This window comes from Osmerus eperlanus, chromosome 14 (assembly GCF_963692335.1).
Source record: "Osmerus eperlanus chromosome 14, fOsmEpe2.1, whole genome shotgun sequence".
Classification (NCBI taxonomy): Eukaryota; Metazoa; Chordata; class Actinopteri; order Osmeriformes; family Osmeridae; genus Osmerus; species Osmerus eperlanus.
Window position 1 is genome coordinate 14,532,104 of NC_085031.1, and position 17,086 is coordinate 14,549,189.

Consider the following 17,086-nt stretch of genomic DNA (forward strand, 5'->3'; position numbering starts at 1 on the left):
GGAGTGAGTGAGAGGAAAAATAAAGTTGACACAGGTACCAAAGTCTTAAGAACACACGCACATTTAAGTTTGACATTACTGACTAAGACATTTTCCCGAAACACTCGACAAATCTCAGAAAGATTAAGAACAATGTCCATCTTCCAGACAAATTTAACTATAGAAACTGTACATTTGCTATAAAAAAAAATACTGAAATATGAAGAAACTGAAAGAACAGGTGCAACGACTGACAAGCGTCGTTGCACCTGTTACGTGTAAATTGCACTCGATTACCTGGTCTCAGGAGATCCATATATCTAGGGAACTACCTAATCTAACCGTCACAGAGGCCTGCAAATGGTGTCTACAATAACATTTACACATTTAGAGTTTTGGATTGACGCAGGGCCACATTACGTCTAAAAATGTAGCAAAGTTACAGCCCAAAGGGAGCATTGCCATTTTAGAATTTCAGAATGGACCAATCTTTACAGCTCATCATAGGGCTGCGCGAGCTGTCACCTCTACGCAGATTTGGACTAGCCTACGTCTTAGCAATGATCTGAAAAACTTAGCCTACATCAGCTATCAATAATACAAAATAACATTTATAGAGAACATATACCTGTAAATAACGTAAGTTTTATCAACATTAGGTGAAAATTATTCCAGTTCAGTAGACTGCAGACCGACCGCAATAATTATGCTGACGCCTACTTCTCCGTATGCTAACGGCTAATAAAGAGCAGGCTGCAGTCCTGGAGAACGGATTTTAATCCCCGTAGATACACGGCACTGTTAGCTGGCTAATTGGGTAAGGATAGCTAGACCAGCTATAGCTACTCACCAGTGCAGTTAGTGTCTCGGGGTCCAGTTAACAAGCTACCACGACTGTACCAACGTTAGTAGATGCGATATCGAAACACCATGTGATGTGGAATAATATATATAAAAATATATATATGTACGAGAATTTCAGTTACGGAAAAGCAAGAAAAAATCGATCTGTATAAATGGCTATGTCTGACAATGTATCCTAGACTACATGATCCGTGAAAATTATATAGGCATTGTCACGGAATAAACGTCATTTCTTCTCTTAAAGAATTCCTCTGCGATTATAAGGCTTGATGAAGAAGGCGTATTCCACTTATTCTATTTCTGACTAGCACGGAGATGTCGTGCGTTTTAATCCAATGCTATGCCCAAACTAAATAACCGTCGCTTTATTTAATGCTAGGCCACAGAATGACATGATTAGCGTAGTGCCTCAGTCGCAGAAAATTCGAAGGGATTGAAGTTCGACCAATACAACGCTTCAGAATTAGGATGATGCGGCAAAATAGCCAATCCCATTGCATGGTTTTTCATGATCCCGCCTGCCGGCGCATTGCTGCAGGGGGCGGTACCATAAACGGCTTTTTGGCCCAGAGCTAGACCAATGAGAACGTGGTGCGACAGTTTGCATTCGATAGATTGACTTAACTTAGAGCCAATGAGTAACACATTTGACCAATTGACAGGTCTAGGGGCAAACAATCGACCTCGATCGGAAAAAGAGGTCGCACATAGATTTAAAGGGAATGCGGAGCATGCCCTCCCCCAACGCCCATCTGTTACAGGAGAGGAGGCGAACAACGAAGTGACGCGTAATATCTCAATTCGCTGTTTGGCTCGCTCGTTTATACATACGCTTAATATGTGTGCCAGGTTGAGGCCATACGAGGTAACTTTCTTTCATTATCTCTCCTGCTCAACACAGAGACCACTTTTAAAGACCCCACACACATATTTGCGTATGAACTCACCTGATTAGACAAATAGATGTCAGTGAAGGAAAGTGGGCGTTCGAAGACGACAGTCTCTGTTTAGTAAATTCTCATCAAACAATAGCTAAGCACAGTGGTCATCACCATCATCATATATCTCTCACTCCTCTCTCTCACCACTCAGCAATTATATACATTTGAGCAGATCAGCTGTGTGGTCTCAATTAGGTTAGATATTAAAAGATCAGAGGAAATATGCCAGCTAGTCAAAGGCCAGACCAAACACTTACTTTGTGCAAGTGTGTGATATTTTTTTATGACAAAGCAAACAACACCCTTTTTTGGTACAAAAGAGGTATTTTAATTAAAAAGAACGTAGTGTCAAAGAGTCAAAAGTGAGTGAGGAAAACTTGAGCTTTATCAGCCATCCTCTTCTCTCTCTGGTGCTTGTCACAGGGGGTAACCACTCCACAGACTGGAAGTCACAAAACGAAACATTAGTCACATACCACTCTGTGAGGTCAGAATGTGTGTTTCCTTCCATACCAATGTTTGAGGTCAGAATGTCTGTGAGTGTAAGTGTGTTTCCATAACACTGTTTGAGGTTAGAATGTGTGTGAGTCTCTATGAGGTTTTGTGTGTGTGTGTTTCCATACCAGTGTGTGTAGTCAGGGTCTGTGTCTCTGGTGAGCATAAGCTCTTTGATCTCCTCTGGAGGGTTTAACCCATGAAGAGACGCTCTCTCCCACCTCTGCATGCGACTGATACCTGAAGAGAGGGATGGGGAAGAGAGAGAAATGGTGAAAGAAAGAGAGACATGCGAGAGAGAAGAAGCAGGGTGCAGAGAAAGATCAATATAGAACAGAATGAACGACAGAATGAGAGAGAGAGAAAGGAACAAAGAGAAAGAGTTAAGTAGAGAGTTATGGGGAAGGTTAGGTGTGCAGAATTCATCAAACTAGTCCCACGTGTGTGTGTGCGCTTGTGTGTGTGTGTGTGTGTGTGTTACCTATGCAGGGACCGAAACGTAAATCCAGGTCAAACTGTCTCAGCTCCTGCAGTTCCATCTCTCTGACAGAGAGCGGACCTGGCTCAGTCTCTGATTGGTCCATGAACAGGAAAAGGTTTCAGGTAGACACATAAGTAAAGCAATCCAATCTTAGTTACATTAATTAGAAAACACACACACACACTCAACGCATCCCTCTCACCCTTCTGTGGAGGTGAGGGGGGTGGTTTCTTCTCCTTCTTCTCTCCTCTTCGTGCCTTCTTCACCACCTTGAAGGAGTCTGTGATCAACCGCCGTTTGGTCGTCATGGCTGACCAGAGAAACTGACTGTTACCGTTGTACATGTGTGAGTCGGTCAACAGACTGTAGCACATTTCATAATCACTTCGTGAAAGCAATTAGGTTTAATAAAAGTAACAGCTGTATACAGGCATTCCGAGTTTGCATTCGACTTTATCGCACTTTAATCGAGGGAGGACATGCACCAGCAACCAACCACACCCATATCCTGTACTCTTATTTGTATATTGATACTGTCTTAGAAGATTAATGAAAATTATTACGTTTGGTATTGATAAAACGTGCTTGATAATGGCATGGTCCACACCACTGATTCTGTACATTCTGCTTTCCAAATGACAACATTTGCAGAATAACAGTAGGGTTCTGTAAAAACACACTACCATAGCGTGGACTCAAAACTAGCAACGTTCGACCAAATAAGCTGATAATTGGCTGTCATACCTGATCACGAATAAGTCCAATAACGTTTTAAAGGCCGGTTTTGTACTGCTGTTCGGATCAGAAGCGTCCAAAACAATCGAAGCTAAACACAAATGCCGTACGTAACGTGAACGTGATACCATCATCGCCGACGCTTCCATCATCATGTATTGTCCCATAACAGCCCACAGAGGGCGCGATTCTCATCAATAACGGACACAAAGCGTCACGGTGAGGAAGGTTCTGATCTGAAGTGTTTTTTTCTGTCAAAAAGATCTGTGTGTTGTTGCCCGTAGGAGGGGGGGGGGGGGGGGGGGGTGGTAGGTGTGTGTGCTTTTGTCTTCTGACGTGTGTGCTTGTCTTGTGTGTCTGTGTATGTGTGTGTGTGGTTGCTTCCATGTACCTCCCTCCCTTTATCCCCCAGTAAGGGTGAATTGAAAGGAAATAAACAAAGTACCTCTTATAAGTAGTTCCTCATATTTCCCCAGGATGATGGAGTTCTGGGTTTGAGGTTTCTACAATTATCTTATGGTCTGACCATGCCACAAGAGTGGGAGGAGGAGAGAGAGAAAGGCTGTGAGTGGGTAACCTGATACTGATGAGACAGAAGTTAAAACACATTAGCTTGTTCTCTCTCTCTCCCCCCCCACTCCCTCTCTCTCTCTCTCTCTCTCTCTCTCTCTCTCTCTCTCTCTCTCTCTCTCTCTCTCTCTCTCTCTCTCTCTCTCTCTCTCTCTCTCTCTCTCTCGCTCTCTCTCTAGTTCAGTTCATTTGTATATGTTGCCAAAGCAACACAGAAATTGTAAGGATATTACTATATTAATAATAGTAATAAGCAGAGGAGGAAGTGTGTTTAGCAAACAGTGAGTTGAACATTAAACACGTATGCACAAATGTATGATGTATATATATATATATATATAATATCATATTTATGCATTAAGTATTAATTAATATATATAAATATAAATATATATATTTATATATAACAAATATATATAAATATAAATATTACTGCGTAAAAGTATTAGCCAAAAAAAAGAAAAGAAAAGTCAAGCACAAGTGCTTTACGACATTATGAAATGAAAAGACTAAAATATATACATTTAGATAATATTAGTGACATTTAGATAATATTTGTGTAAAAATGCACAGTTCTGGATAGATATTCTTCTACTATTTATCCTTTTACCCTCCATCTCTCGTTCCCCCCATTCCTCCATCCTCTGGATCCTCTTGTGCTCCCAGACCACTTAAAAGACAATTGGATTGATGGTGTTGGAGGTTTATTAACTATCTATTGAACTGTCCATTTACTACCTCTATACCCCCACCCCCTCTCTCTTCTTCCTGCCTCTCATATATGGCCTGAACGACAGGAACACACCCCTGTCCCTGGCTCCTGGATGCTCAGCCTTGAGAAATTCAACACTAATGACATGTGAGGTCCCTTAAGGGTAGTGCTGCATACAGACCAGTTTGTGATGGATGTGTCTTTGTGGGGGTGTTGAACGGTTTCCTCAGGATGCTGACCAGCAACACTCAGGAAACCATCAATGTTTTACTTGTCCGTCTGTCTCATCTTTTAGTGGGTTAGGGTTAGAAAGTGTGTTAGAGAGAGAGAGAGAAAGAGAGAGAGAGAGAGAGAGAGAGTTCAGAGAGAGAAAGAGAGAGAAAAAGTGTGTGTGTGTTTGTGAGACAGTGTTATCTGTGTGTGGGAGAGATCTGGGGGAGACATTGTGTGTGTTTACCACTTTTGTGTATGTCCTCTTCCCACTCTTCCTCTCTGTCCCTCCCTCCCTCCCTCCCTATCTCTTTCCCTCCCTCCATACCCCACTAAGGTTGTATCCCAGATTGAGTTAGAACATTCATAAACAGGATGATTGAGTCTAAGTGTCCTTGTTGCCGACACTGGAGAGTTGTGTGACATCGTCCACTCCACTTCCTCATTGTTGTCCAATCAGGGCCATTAGGATGGACACATGACTAGGTTACTAAAGGGGGTGAGAACTGACATTACTGGAAATTTAATCTGGCCTGTGATAGGGTGGGATGATTGATGTGTGTGTTTGTGTGTGTGGGTAAGAAAGTGTATGTGTGTGTGTGTGTGAGAGAGAGACGGAGAGAGAGAGAGAGAAATAGAGAAAGAGAGAGAGAGAGAGAGAGAGAGAGAGAGAGAGAGAGAGAGAGAGAGAGAGAGAGAGAGAAAGAGAGAGAGAGAGGAAGAGAGATAGATTTATTCTATAGGCCTACAGTGCCACAAGATCTGCATGTATAGCAATTTCAAGTTCAGTTTAAGCCAGAACACAGCAACATTAACCTATATGTGGTTTTGTGGTGTGTGTGTGTGTGTGTGCACAAGTCTGCGAGCATGTGGTTTAGTGTGTGTGTGGGGGGGAGGTACATTAGGGATAGAGAGGATGGGTAAGAGAGGAGGAGTTTTCTAGAATATCATCTGAACAATTGAATAGGAGATAGAAAGTGGAGGAGAGAGTGAGAAGGAGAGTGCGAAGAAGAGTTGGATGTCAAGAAGGTATTGTCAAGCTGTGCTGTAGATCGATAAATAAATCAAAACGATTATAACCAATACTAGAGAAGATTTTGGACCAACAGGTCCATATTTTTGGAAGGAGAATCGTAAACCCCTTTGAAGCCAAATACGAGATTTGACAGAAGAATCTAATTTCGAATCTCTAGATCGTTGGGATCGCTGGTAGTATTACCTGGTTGGTTACTGGGGCAAAAACAACACACATACTCACACACACACACACAGAATGTGGACGTGTATAACAGATTTCTTCACCTATGAGACCACCAAGTCAGTGGTGGTGAAGAGCTGGACCATCGGCATCATCAACAGGGTGGTCCAACTTCTTATTATCACCTACTTCATCGGGTCAGTACCTGTGTGCTTGTTATGTGTGTGTATGTTTGAGGTGGGGTTATGTGTGTTCACATGTGTTGTGTTGTCTTTGGGTGTGTGTGGCGGGCGTGAATTGATATGTATGTGTTGGGTGTGTGCGTCTTTCTGACTTGTATTTCTATCCATTTGTGTTTGTGGCTGTGTGTGTGTGTCCGTGTGTCCATGTTTTTCTGACGTATTTCTGTTCATCCGTGTGTGTGTGTGTGTATGTGTTTCTGTGTGTGTGTGTGTTTGTGTACAGATGGGTGTTTGTCCATGAGAAGGCATACCAGGTCAGGGATACTGCTATAGAGTCATCAGTAATGACAAAGGTCAAAGGCTTTGGTGTTTACAACAACAAGGTTATGGATGTTGCTGACTACGTCACCCCTACCCAGGTACCCTGCTGTGTGCGTGCGTGTGTATATTTGTGTGTCTTACATATAGCTATTGTGTGCTGGCAGTATATTCTCATATGTTTTTGTGTGTGCGTGTGTATGTGCGTGTGTGTATCAGGGTGCCTCAGTGTTCTGCGTCATCACTAAGCTGATCACAACCGAGAATCAAGTTCAGGGTTACTGTCCCGAGGTGAGGGTTATCACACACTCATCAAACGCACACTCATTACACACTCATCACACACACACACATATACACACTCATCACATCATTCACACACCTAGACAACTATAGAAATTCCATTCTGGTAGTAGTCTGCTGCTTTCTGATTTGTATTACTTCCGTATTTTGTGTGTGTTTATGTGTTAACTAGAGTGAGATGAAGTATAAGTGTACTCACGACAACAACTGTACCAAGTTCCTGAACAGACCTGCAGGGAACGGTAAGACCGTCCCCCAAACACACACCCACACACAGGGATCGGAAAGACAACCTAGTCACTTCAAATGATTGTGGTTGGTGGTGTTTATTGTCGTAAATCTCCCTCGTTCCCCCCGACCACAGGTCTACCCACGGGCAGGTGTGTTCGTTTCAACGACACCCTGAACACCTGTGAGATCAGAGGCTGGTGCCCCGCTGAGATAGACTACATCAAGACGTAGGTTACCTGCTGCTTGTTCCTTTCTCCTCCTTCCCTTCTTCTTGTACCCTTGTTTTTTTTTTACCTTCTCCGTGTTATCTTTTCAGTCTGGCCAGGATACATTTCAGATCTTCCTTTCTCACCACGTTCCATCACTCTGTTCTGTGTGTGTGTGTGCAGGCACCCTATGATGGAGGTGGAGAACTTCACCATCTTCATCAAGAACAGCATCCGTTTCCCCCTTTTCAACTTCACTAAGTCAGTATCACTGATGATGAGGAGGATATAAAAAAAATTCACTTGTTTAAACTGTTTCTGTTTCTCCTCCTCTCTCCTACCACCCAACTATCTTTCTCTCCCTCTCTCCATCCCGCCCTCCCTTTCCCTCCCCCCTCTCTCTCTCTCCCTTTGTCTCCTCTACTCCCTCCCTCCATCTCTATCTCAGAGGGAACTTCCTCCCCAGCATCACAAACGCGTATATAAAGACGTGTAACTTTGACATGGTCAACAACACCTACTGCCCTATCTTCAGGGTAGGGGACGTGGTGCGGTATGCACACCAGAACTTCACCACTCTGGCCCACAAGGTAACACACCTCCTTCCCTCACTTCAGCCACCCCTCCATTACCTTATCCCTCTACTCTCTTTGCTTTCATCCATCACCATATCACTCTCAAATCTCAAAGTATCCCTCCACCTTCTTACTTTTGTTACAATGCTAGCCATGGTCAGACTAGCCATCGGGAGAATCGGGAGATGTCCCGACTGGCCGGTCAAAGTAACGGCCGCGCTATTAAAAAAAACTGCAGGGGTCAAGCAAAAAAAAAAGAATGCACGGCTTGTGGGTGGTCTGCGTTTCAAAGACCTTCAAAGACGTTTTTCAGCTCCAGTCCGACCCAGAAGCTAGCCCATAAGCTACACAAAGTTTCCTCCCTCAGTCCCAAACTTGCTAGAGTTTTATAGATTTTCATTGTTTTCATTCTCGTTCTCGTTCTCTCTATATATATATATCTATCTTGGTTATTCTTGTCGTCTCTCAGGGAGGAGTGATTGGCATAAAGATCGGCTGGATATGCGATCTCGACAGGTCCGAGGATGAGTGTAGCCCCTCCTACTCCTTCACCCGATTGGACGCCATGTCAGAAAAGAACAGCGTGTCCCCCGGTTACAACTTCAGGTAGCCAATGACCTCTGACCTCCCATTCCTTAACCACTGCCAGTAATCACACACACAAAGACAAACACACACATAGGCCCTCCACCAACACACACACACAAACTACAGTACAATTAGTACTACTAGCTTATTCGTATTGTGTCCCTGAAGGTTTGCCAAGTACTTTAAGATGGACAATGGGACTGACTACAGAACCCTGGTGAAGGCCTACGCCATCAGGTTTGATGTACTGGTCAATGGAAATGTGAGTTTATTTGTGTTCCTGCGTGTGTTTGTGCCTTTGTTTGCATATACAGTATGTGTGCATATGCGTGTGTGCATGTGAGTGCATTTTTCTGCGTGTGTGTCCATGTTTATGTGTGTGATTTTTAATAACACTGTGCTTGTCTCCAGGCAGGAAAGTTTAACATGATCCCTACTCTGATTAACATGGTTGCAGCATTCACCTCTGTAGGAGTGGTGAGATCTCTCCTTCATTCCAATCTCTCTATCTCTCTTATCTTTATCTTTCATTTTCTGTCCCTTTCTGTCTTCTCATCTTAACTCGACCATATACAGTATGTCATGTTTTCACTGTTGTCTCTGATTGGTTCCAGGGCACGGTGCTCTGTGACATCATACTCCTCAATTTCTTGAAAGGGGCGGAGCAGTACAAGGCCAAGAAATTTGAGGAGGTAACATCTCTTTCATTCTTAATATGGCCGACACAGGCTGTGGTAAGTACAGTTCACCTGGAGACACTCTTTCTCTCTCTCTCTCTCTCTCTCTCTCTCTCTCTCTCTCTCTCTCTCTCTCTCTCTCTCTCTCTCTCTCTCTCTCTCTCTCTCTCTCTCTCTCTCTCTCTCTCTCTCTCTCTCTCTCTCTCTCTCTCTCTCCATCTAGGTTTCAGACACGCCAATGGAGTCCTCCGTTTCCCATAGCAATGGGTTGTACCGCAGCCAGCTGTCAATCAGGCATGAGGAGAGGCAGTCCAGCGACTCAGGAGCCTTCTCTATTGCACAATACAGCTGATGGAGTCACACGCCAATGGGACGGAGAGTTTCAGTGTGATGGGTGGGACCACACAGCCAATGGGATGGAGACCTTCAGTGTGATGGGTGGGACCACATAGCCAATGGGACGGAGAGCCTCAGTGGGAGAGGCGGGCATTCAGTAATGGAGAAAACGACTAACACATTTATATATAATATTTATAATGTTGCATTTTTGCCTGCCAAAATGTAATTATGAATTAAAATAAATTTAATTATATATATTTTTTTGCATGCAACCACATCAGTCTTTCAACATCTACAGTACAATCAGATTATCTGTCTGTCAATATAATAAAAAAACAAACAAATGAATAACAAATAAATAAACAAACATTTGACATCCATATTTCATTTGCAAAACACTTTATTGATTTTCTATTCATTTGCATGTTTGCTAAAAGCAGAGAGGCATTTCCCAGTCTCCTGAGGAAGTGGTGTTGGTGGAGCCAGGCCTATGACCATTTGTGCCTATGCCAGGAAGACGTTTATGTGTGTGTTTCAGGTATGTGTGTAACTGTGTGTGTCTTCCTCGAAAGTCCATATTTCGTCCCCTAGATCTCACAGAGAAGTCTCTCTTTGGTCAAACGGTAGATTTTTGGGAGTTTCCTTGCAGCCAGGCCATAGTTCACTGGTTAGTTAGGGGTGCATTTCACAACAGGCTTAATGCACCCCCTGCTAACCCTGACTAGGAAAGTGTTACATGCCTGAAACTTACTGTGCTTACTCATACTAGTGCCCTCAGTGTACAGTAAGAATCATTTGGTGCTGGGATATACAGAACAGACAATAGAGGGGGGTGCATTTCACGACAGGCTTGTTGTACTCCTTCTTGCCATGAAATGCACCCCCTGCTAGCTCTGACTAGGAAAGTGTCACATGCCTGAAACTAACTATGGTTACTCATACCAGTGCCCTCAGTGTACAGTAAGAATCATTTGATGCTGGGATATACAGAACAGACAATAGAGGGGGGTGTATTTCACGACAGGCTTGTTGTATTCCTTCTTGCCTTGCTATTCATGGCTATTGCTCTAACATGTCAAAAAAATCTTATTGGTAGATTGTTGGAAGGGGAGCTGGGTTTAGCAGTGCTTATGAGAGGTGGTCAGTGTTATCCAGAGACAGACCAAACAAAAGAAAAATGTACACACTCTCACACACTCTATATATCACACACACATACACAAGTGCATGTGTGTGTGATATATAGAGTGCTTCCTGCGTTTTGAAAAGGCTGCACATTTAAAGTGTTGTCTGGCAGCTAGCCTACAGCAAAAGCCACTTAGCGTACATCATTCTTCGAGGTCAAATACATGACTCTCTACACACCAATCCCTAAGTGATGGTCCAAAATAAAGTATGGTAGAGAGAAGGTCATTTAGGCAGCGCTGTGGATTTTTTGATAAAAAAAGAAATCTTATTTTTCTGCCCCTGGGCAAGGTGGAAAGGTATACCCATGTTATCCTCTCATTTTATCTTCTTATCTTAAAATAATACAAAATACAAAGCAAACACAAACAGCCACATCCATCACTCTGTGAACTGGAGAGGATTTGAAATGGCATTGCAGTCTGCTGTAGGCCTAAATAAACCAGGAACCTAATACCCATCCCTCTCAAAATGGCTGACATTTCTTCTCCCACCCCTCCCTTCAGTGTGATTGACATTGCAAATTACAGCAAATTACACCGTGGATAAATGAAAGTATAAATAAATAAATGTGAACAAATGAAATAAATCTATATATATAAACACACAAGTACATGTAACATTTATATATTGAGTTTCTAATTTTATTATATAATTATTTATTCAAGTATTTAGCCATTCAATAATTCATTTATTTAGTTTTGGCCCCTATAATCCTCCATAGTCTCCTCCCTCTTTCTCTCACCCCTGCACCGTTCCAAGATACTGGTGTGAACTTTAACGTTACACATATTATCACCATCATGCTTATCATTAGCGCTAGAATCATGCTCAACCTCCTTGGAGTTTTATTAATTACATTTTATTAATTTAGCAGTTGCTTACAGCATTACAGTCAAAATAAAACTACAGTGCAATAGTAACATCTCAATACTTGACTGCAGTGCTACAAGAATGTCTTGAACAACAAAACAATGACATGTACCGAGAAATTGTTGATTAGTTGATTATATGTATCCCTTCTTATTTGGTTGATTTCGGCCTTGGAAGAAACGATTTATAAAATATTTGAGTTGGGTGATTCTGCTACGTCACAGACTTCATGATGGGGATTCAGAATGCACTTCTGCTTTATAGCTGTGTGCAAAATTTCAATAAAAAAAATGGCACTGTCAAGAAAGACATGTCTTGTCTACATGAGATCTTCAGTCAAGTAACAAACATGACTACTTTATTGTAGATGTACTCCATATTTCGGAGAGACATTTAATCTAATCACAACACATTTTCAGCACTAAAGTCTTCAACGTTTTAGCTTCTCATTAATGAAATATTGTGTTTAGACAGGTGAGAAAAAAGGTTTTAATTTACTTTGTAATACAGGCTGTAAAAGGAAAACCGGTATTTTAAACGGTGGTCTAGGCTTGACATCTACTGTACATAGAAACCATGTTAAAGTAAATTCTGGTTCTTTAATAATGATAACGATCTATTCATTTATCCGACACTTTTATCCAATGTGATATACAAAGGGGGATTTGAACCGTCAACTTCTTAACCTGCAGTCAAAATAAAACGTATCATATTTCAGCATTAATGTGAAACATGTCCTTTAATGTGTTTAAATGTATGGTACAAGATGAGCAGAAGGTATTCTTGTACAATTTCATCACTGTCGAGGGAGGACAGCTCACGACTTCTCGGACACAGACATGAACTTCCCTCTTTTGTTTATCATATTTATCACTGTTATAATACGTGTTTGTGGGTTTGTGTAAGTGTATGCTAGTGTGTAGATGTGCCTGTATAGCTTTGTGTGTGTGTGTAGGCATTAGCATGCATGTGTTGTGTAGGTGTGTGCATGCATGTGTGTGTGCTCCATAGGTCTTTCTTCACTGCTTGTTCTTCCTCCTTGCTTTCTCTTTCAAAGTGCTCATGAACTTAGCCAAAGATCTGGGACTGGAAACCCCATATTTAGTACCGTCCTCTCCTGTCTGGGAGTGGGAATGAAAGAGAGAAATAAAGAGAGACAGAGGAAGACATAAAAAAAAGAGAGAAATGTATTGAAGTAAATGAACATACTGGTAAAATTCCACATTCAAATGGGGTCTTTAGCTGTGAGACTCACCTTCAACTGCGACCCCACCTCGTCGTTGGAAAGAGGAGAGAGAGGAGATGAAGGAGCAGGGTAGAAAATTGAGGAGGAGAAGAAACCATTAGAGGGAGAGGAAGGGGAGTAGGCAGAGAGGGATGGAGAGAGGGAGAAGGAAGAGGGAGCGGGGGAGGAGGAAACTAGAGGTGATGATGGGATGATGGAGGAATGAGCAGCGGATTTGAATATGCCAAATCGTGGTATCTTGAAGATGTCTGGAAGAGCGAAAGAGTGAGAGATAGACAAAGAGATGATTAGAGAGAAAACAGATCGAGAGATTCGTTTTTTCTGGCGTCAAATGGAAACAACAGTGTCTGTTTCCATGGTTTCACCTCCTCTGGGCTTCTTTCGTGGGCGTCGGCTCTTCCTCTTCCTGCTCAGGTAGATTCTGTGTTTCTGGGGGGAGCTGTCCAGAACCCCAAGAGACTGAGAAGGGGGGAGAGGGAGAAAGAGAGAGAACGGGAGAAACAAAAAAGCTTATGTTAAGTGTAAATACCCGGACACCATGTGACATTTCTCCAGTACACACATATGTGATCGTTCGAATTCGGGTCCCACAGCGTTACGTCGCATATATGTGATTCGAACATTCCAATTGAATATTTTCCGATGGACAAAAACTATGCGACAAACGCTTTAGTATGGCTTCAAAATGTACTAATGACAAGGCTAACAAGTAACACTAGCATGGTAGTAGCATTGCTACGAGTATTATTCTAGGTAACTTATTCCGGAAGCTAAAGCTAGCTAGCTACCGTTTCGGAAAAATAACTTACGCCGTGGGGACCGTCGGAAATATTTAAAACTCACGCATCTAAAGTTAACAAACCTTCACACAGGACAGGTCTATGTTGTCATAGATGTCCTCGGTCTTGAGCTTGGATACAGGCACCTTTTGCTGTTTAGCGCCATTGGCCAGCACAGCCTTTGGTATGATTCCAATGTCCCTGCCTCTCCACTCATTGTTTAATTCCTCTTGTGCAGCATCCCGTTGCTTGTCCACCAGCGCGCCCTCTTCATATTGGCACATGATCTCGTAATCTGGCAGGTCCATAGTGCTGCTATGGTTACCCTCATCTGAGTGGTCAGATATGATCAGGGGTGGCACTGGTCCAGACTCTTGTTGGTCACCGCCACATAGAGGTTGTGTCTCCACCTCTGATTGGCCGGTAAATTGGGAAGAGGAGGGGTTGCTGTTGACCAACAGGTAGGATGACCACTCATCTCCAGTGAAGATCTCTTCAACCAGGCTGGTGGGGTTGTAGAACAGCCTGAATGAGCTTAAGGAGCTGAGAGAACTAAGAGACAGAGGGTGGGTTTTAACACAGGGGTCAATCCTCCTAGGGCAGAGTTTTAGTACTGAACAGGAGCCTCCTTCACATCTACAGTTGTTGCTATTATCATTACAGACATTTGACTGTTGAATGGTGACCAGACAACAAGCCTCCTACTCTTAGCTAAGTAAGAGACAAAGATGTAAATCTGCGCCCTCGTGTGGACAGGAATTTGGCCTATTTGGTGACCTAGATTTCAATTTTGGCCATTGGGATTGTTCTTTTTTTTTTTCTTCAATACAGAAATCTGACATTGGATGGTCAGACACGCATCTGACACCTAAACACTAAACAGAATGCAACATTACTTCCATGAAATTATATTATTTGTAAAAGTACTCAATAACGATAACAATAACATAATGACATCCTGCTTGGATGGTGGCATGGGGGTGTGGTAAGGACTCAAGGAAGAGGAGGAAGAAGGAACATTTCTACCTGTCCCTCTCTCGCTCCCTCTTACTCCTTCTCTCAACCTTTGCTCTCTTTAATTCAAGGTATTTTTAGCATATCAGAACACAGTCTTTAGAACGGAACACAATGTAAAATGTCTCTCACCCCCGGTGGCACACAGCTTGTCCTTGGCCCCTTTCATCCTCCAGCTCACCCACTGGTGACTGGTCCTCCTCCTCTTCCATCTGCCTGAGAGCTGTGTGGGTTCCAGAACCCTGGTCCCCTGAAGCGGACAGCATATCTCTGGGTTGTTTTACTGACTCCGCCCCTGGAGGAGCCAGATGGAGGGCTTGGAGGGAGCACCTGGCTTCTACGACAGACCCAGCAAAGGCCTCCATGTCTGGACCTTCCTTGGTCCCCACCACTGGTTCCTGGAGCATGGGGTTGGGTCTGTTCCTACGAGGAGGTTTGGGGATGGGGGCCGGTGTCATTGTAGCCTCCACTGAGACATCCACCCCAGCCATCTCTTGAGCTCTGTAGACTCCCTCCATCTCCTGCTCCATCAGTTGGGGAGGTTCCTGTATTGGGATGCCCCCAGTTCCCTGAAAATAACCCCCATGCTTCTCCTGAGGGGCACATCCTAGCGGGGGGCAGGGCTGGGGGCAGGGGGGCGTCTGTTGAGACTTATGGATGACGGTTGCATACATGGCAGATGTATCCACTGCTAACGAAGCCTGAACTCCAGGCCCTGGAGGCCCCAGGACTAAGCCTGGGCTTTCTTCTGAGTCTCCTCCCAGCACAGGAGCATGTTGCTTGGGGAGAAGGGTCGGAGGCTTGGGCTTTCTTTTGGGAGGGACGGGGGGAGGGATGCATGGACGTTCCAGGCCAGGAGGAGCAGGAGGAATTGGTTTCCTGTCCCATCTGGGAATCACAGCAGGAGAAGAACTAGAGTCCTCAGAGACAACAGGCTTCTGTGCTGGATCGGGACTTCCTGAATCTCCTGCTGCATCCTTGAGTCGATGACCTTCCTCATCATCATCATCATCGTTTGTTTGAATGCAAACTGCTTTGAATATAACAGCCTCCGTTTCTTGGCTGTGAAGCGACACACTCGCATGTCCGCCAGCGGCAGCAGTGTCTGTGAGACATCGTTGGGTGTGTGAGCTCTGACAAGTGCGTGGTTGCGTCTCTGGTTGTGTGTTGTTTGTGCAAGTGTTTGGATGTGGGTTCAGGTGTGTGTCTGTTTGCATGCAGGAGAGTTGCATGTTTATGTTTGAGTCGGTGTGCGTGTCTGTGTCGGAGGGTGTGTTGGAGTGCGTGTCTGTGTGCGTGTCTGTGTTGGTGTGTACGTTTGTGTGTGTGTCTTGGTCTGTGTCCTCAGTGCTGAGGTCTTGCGGCAAGGACCTGCCCTCTAAAAGAGACATCTGGAGAGAGATAGATAGAAAGAGAGATAGAGATATAGAAAGAGAGAGAGTAAGGGGCGCAGTGATAAGAGAGACAAAGAGAGATATAGAGACATTGTTGCATATGAAAGCTCACATCAATTGTACATACAAATCATATGGTGTCAGACACCCTATCATCAACTATAGTTACAAATCTGATTAGTAAACTTAGAACTTATTCTTACGATTCGTCAATTCCCTCCTCCTTCTCTCTCTCCTTTCTTTCATTTATTCTTCAACCTTCAACCAAGGGAGTCAGGTGGCTGAGCAGTTAGGGAATTGGGCTAGTAATCCAAAGGTTGCTGGTTCGATTCTTGGCTGTGCCAAATGACGTTGTGTCCTTAGGCAAGGCACTTCACCCTACTTGCCTCGGGGAGAATGTCCCTGTACTTACTGTAAGTCGCTCTGGATAAGAGCCTCTGCTAAATGACTAAATGTAATGTAAATGTCAACCTAAGACCACTTCCTTTCATCCTCTCAGACTCCGTCCAACAACAAGCTCTTCTCCTCTTTGTCTTTCACCTCGAACATAGCTTGCACTTTTCTTCCTCCTCTCTCCCTCCCTCTCAGATATTTTCATCATGCTCCAAAATCCACCATGACTCACTACCAGAACTTGCTCTTCCTCATTTCCAGCCAAAATTAGACACAGACAAACATGAAAGTCTTCAAATTGAATGCATTTATAACATCATCATCAGCAACGAAGTAAACTTCACGAAACAAACGTCTGATCCTGAGATTGTATTTTGTTTGATGTTGGTAGAATATATTTGACTTCCTGTAAGTAGAAGAGAAGTTATGAGGATAGAATGTGTATTATCGGCATAGCTCAGCTATGCTGTCAGATGTCTGGGGAAAAACTAGACAAACTGGAAAGTTTTCGGACACAGACAAAGATGGGGGGAGGGAGAAAGAGAGAGAGAAGCACAAGCGCTTATACTGTAACCTCACACACAGACAGACACACACA

The 17,086-nt window shown here is 43.5% G+C and overlaps 3 protein-coding genes across 5 annotated transcripts; 1 reads left to right on the plus strand and 2 right to left on the minus strand.

Annotated features, from left to right (window-relative positions):
- Nucleotides 1-2,088: 2,088 nt before the first annotated feature.
- On the minus strand, nt 2,089-3,576 carry pold4 (DNA polymerase delta 4, accessory subunit). Its single transcript, XM_062478025.1, has 5 exons — nt 3,505-3,576; nt 2,963-3,070; nt 2,761-2,850; nt 2,408-2,519; nt 2,089-2,226 (listed from the first exon to the last, which is right to left on the minus strand). Exons 2-5 carry the CDS (start codon nt 3,066-3,068, stop codon nt 2,202-2,204), a joined length of 333 nt encoding a protein of 110 aa, XP_062334009.1. The 5' UTR covers nt 3,069-3,070; nt 3,505-3,576; the 3' UTR covers nt 2,089-2,201.
- A 2,386-nt stretch (nt 3,577-5,962) lies between these two features.
- p2rx3b (purinergic receptor P2X, ligand-gated ion channel, 3b) lies at nt 5,963-10,202 on the plus strand. Of its 3 annotated transcripts, XR_009932149.1 has the most exons (13): nt 5,963-6,382; nt 6,651-6,786; nt 6,905-6,976; nt 7,161-7,230; nt 7,353-7,446; nt 7,609-7,686; nt 7,874-8,015; nt 8,470-8,606; nt 8,757-8,850; nt 9,000-9,065; nt 9,203-9,280; nt 9,489-9,703; nt 9,748-10,201. XR_009932149.1 is itself a non-coding variant. In XM_062477939.1 (12 exons), exons 1-12 carry the CDS (start codon nt 6,261-6,263, stop codon nt 9,615-9,617), a joined length of 1,218 nt encoding a protein of 405 aa, XP_062333923.1. In that variant the 5' UTR covers nt 5,963-6,260; the 3' UTR covers nt 9,618-10,200. The 3 variants fall into 3 exon arrangements, 2 of the variants coding, with proteins under 2 accessions (XP_062333923.1, XP_062333922.1); XM_062477939.1 differs by having other exon boundaries at nt 9,489-10,200; XM_062477938.1 differs by having other exon boundaries at nt 9,203-10,202.
- A 1,265-nt stretch (nt 10,203-11,467) lies between these two features.
- Nucleotides 11,468-17,011, minus strand: si:dkey-9i23.6 (uncharacterized). Its single transcript, XM_062478617.1, has 6 exons — nt 16,299-17,011; nt 14,834-16,092; nt 13,771-14,239; nt 13,274-13,367; nt 12,918-13,156; nt 11,468-12,783 (listed from the first exon to the last, which is right to left on the minus strand). The coding sequence occupies exons 2-6, from the start codon at nt 16,090-16,092 to the stop codon at nt 12,682-12,684; spliced, it is 2,163 nt and encodes a 720-aa protein (XP_062334601.1). The 5' UTR covers nt 16,299-17,011; the 3' UTR covers nt 11,468-12,681.
- Nucleotides 17,012-17,086: the final 75 nt, after the last annotated feature.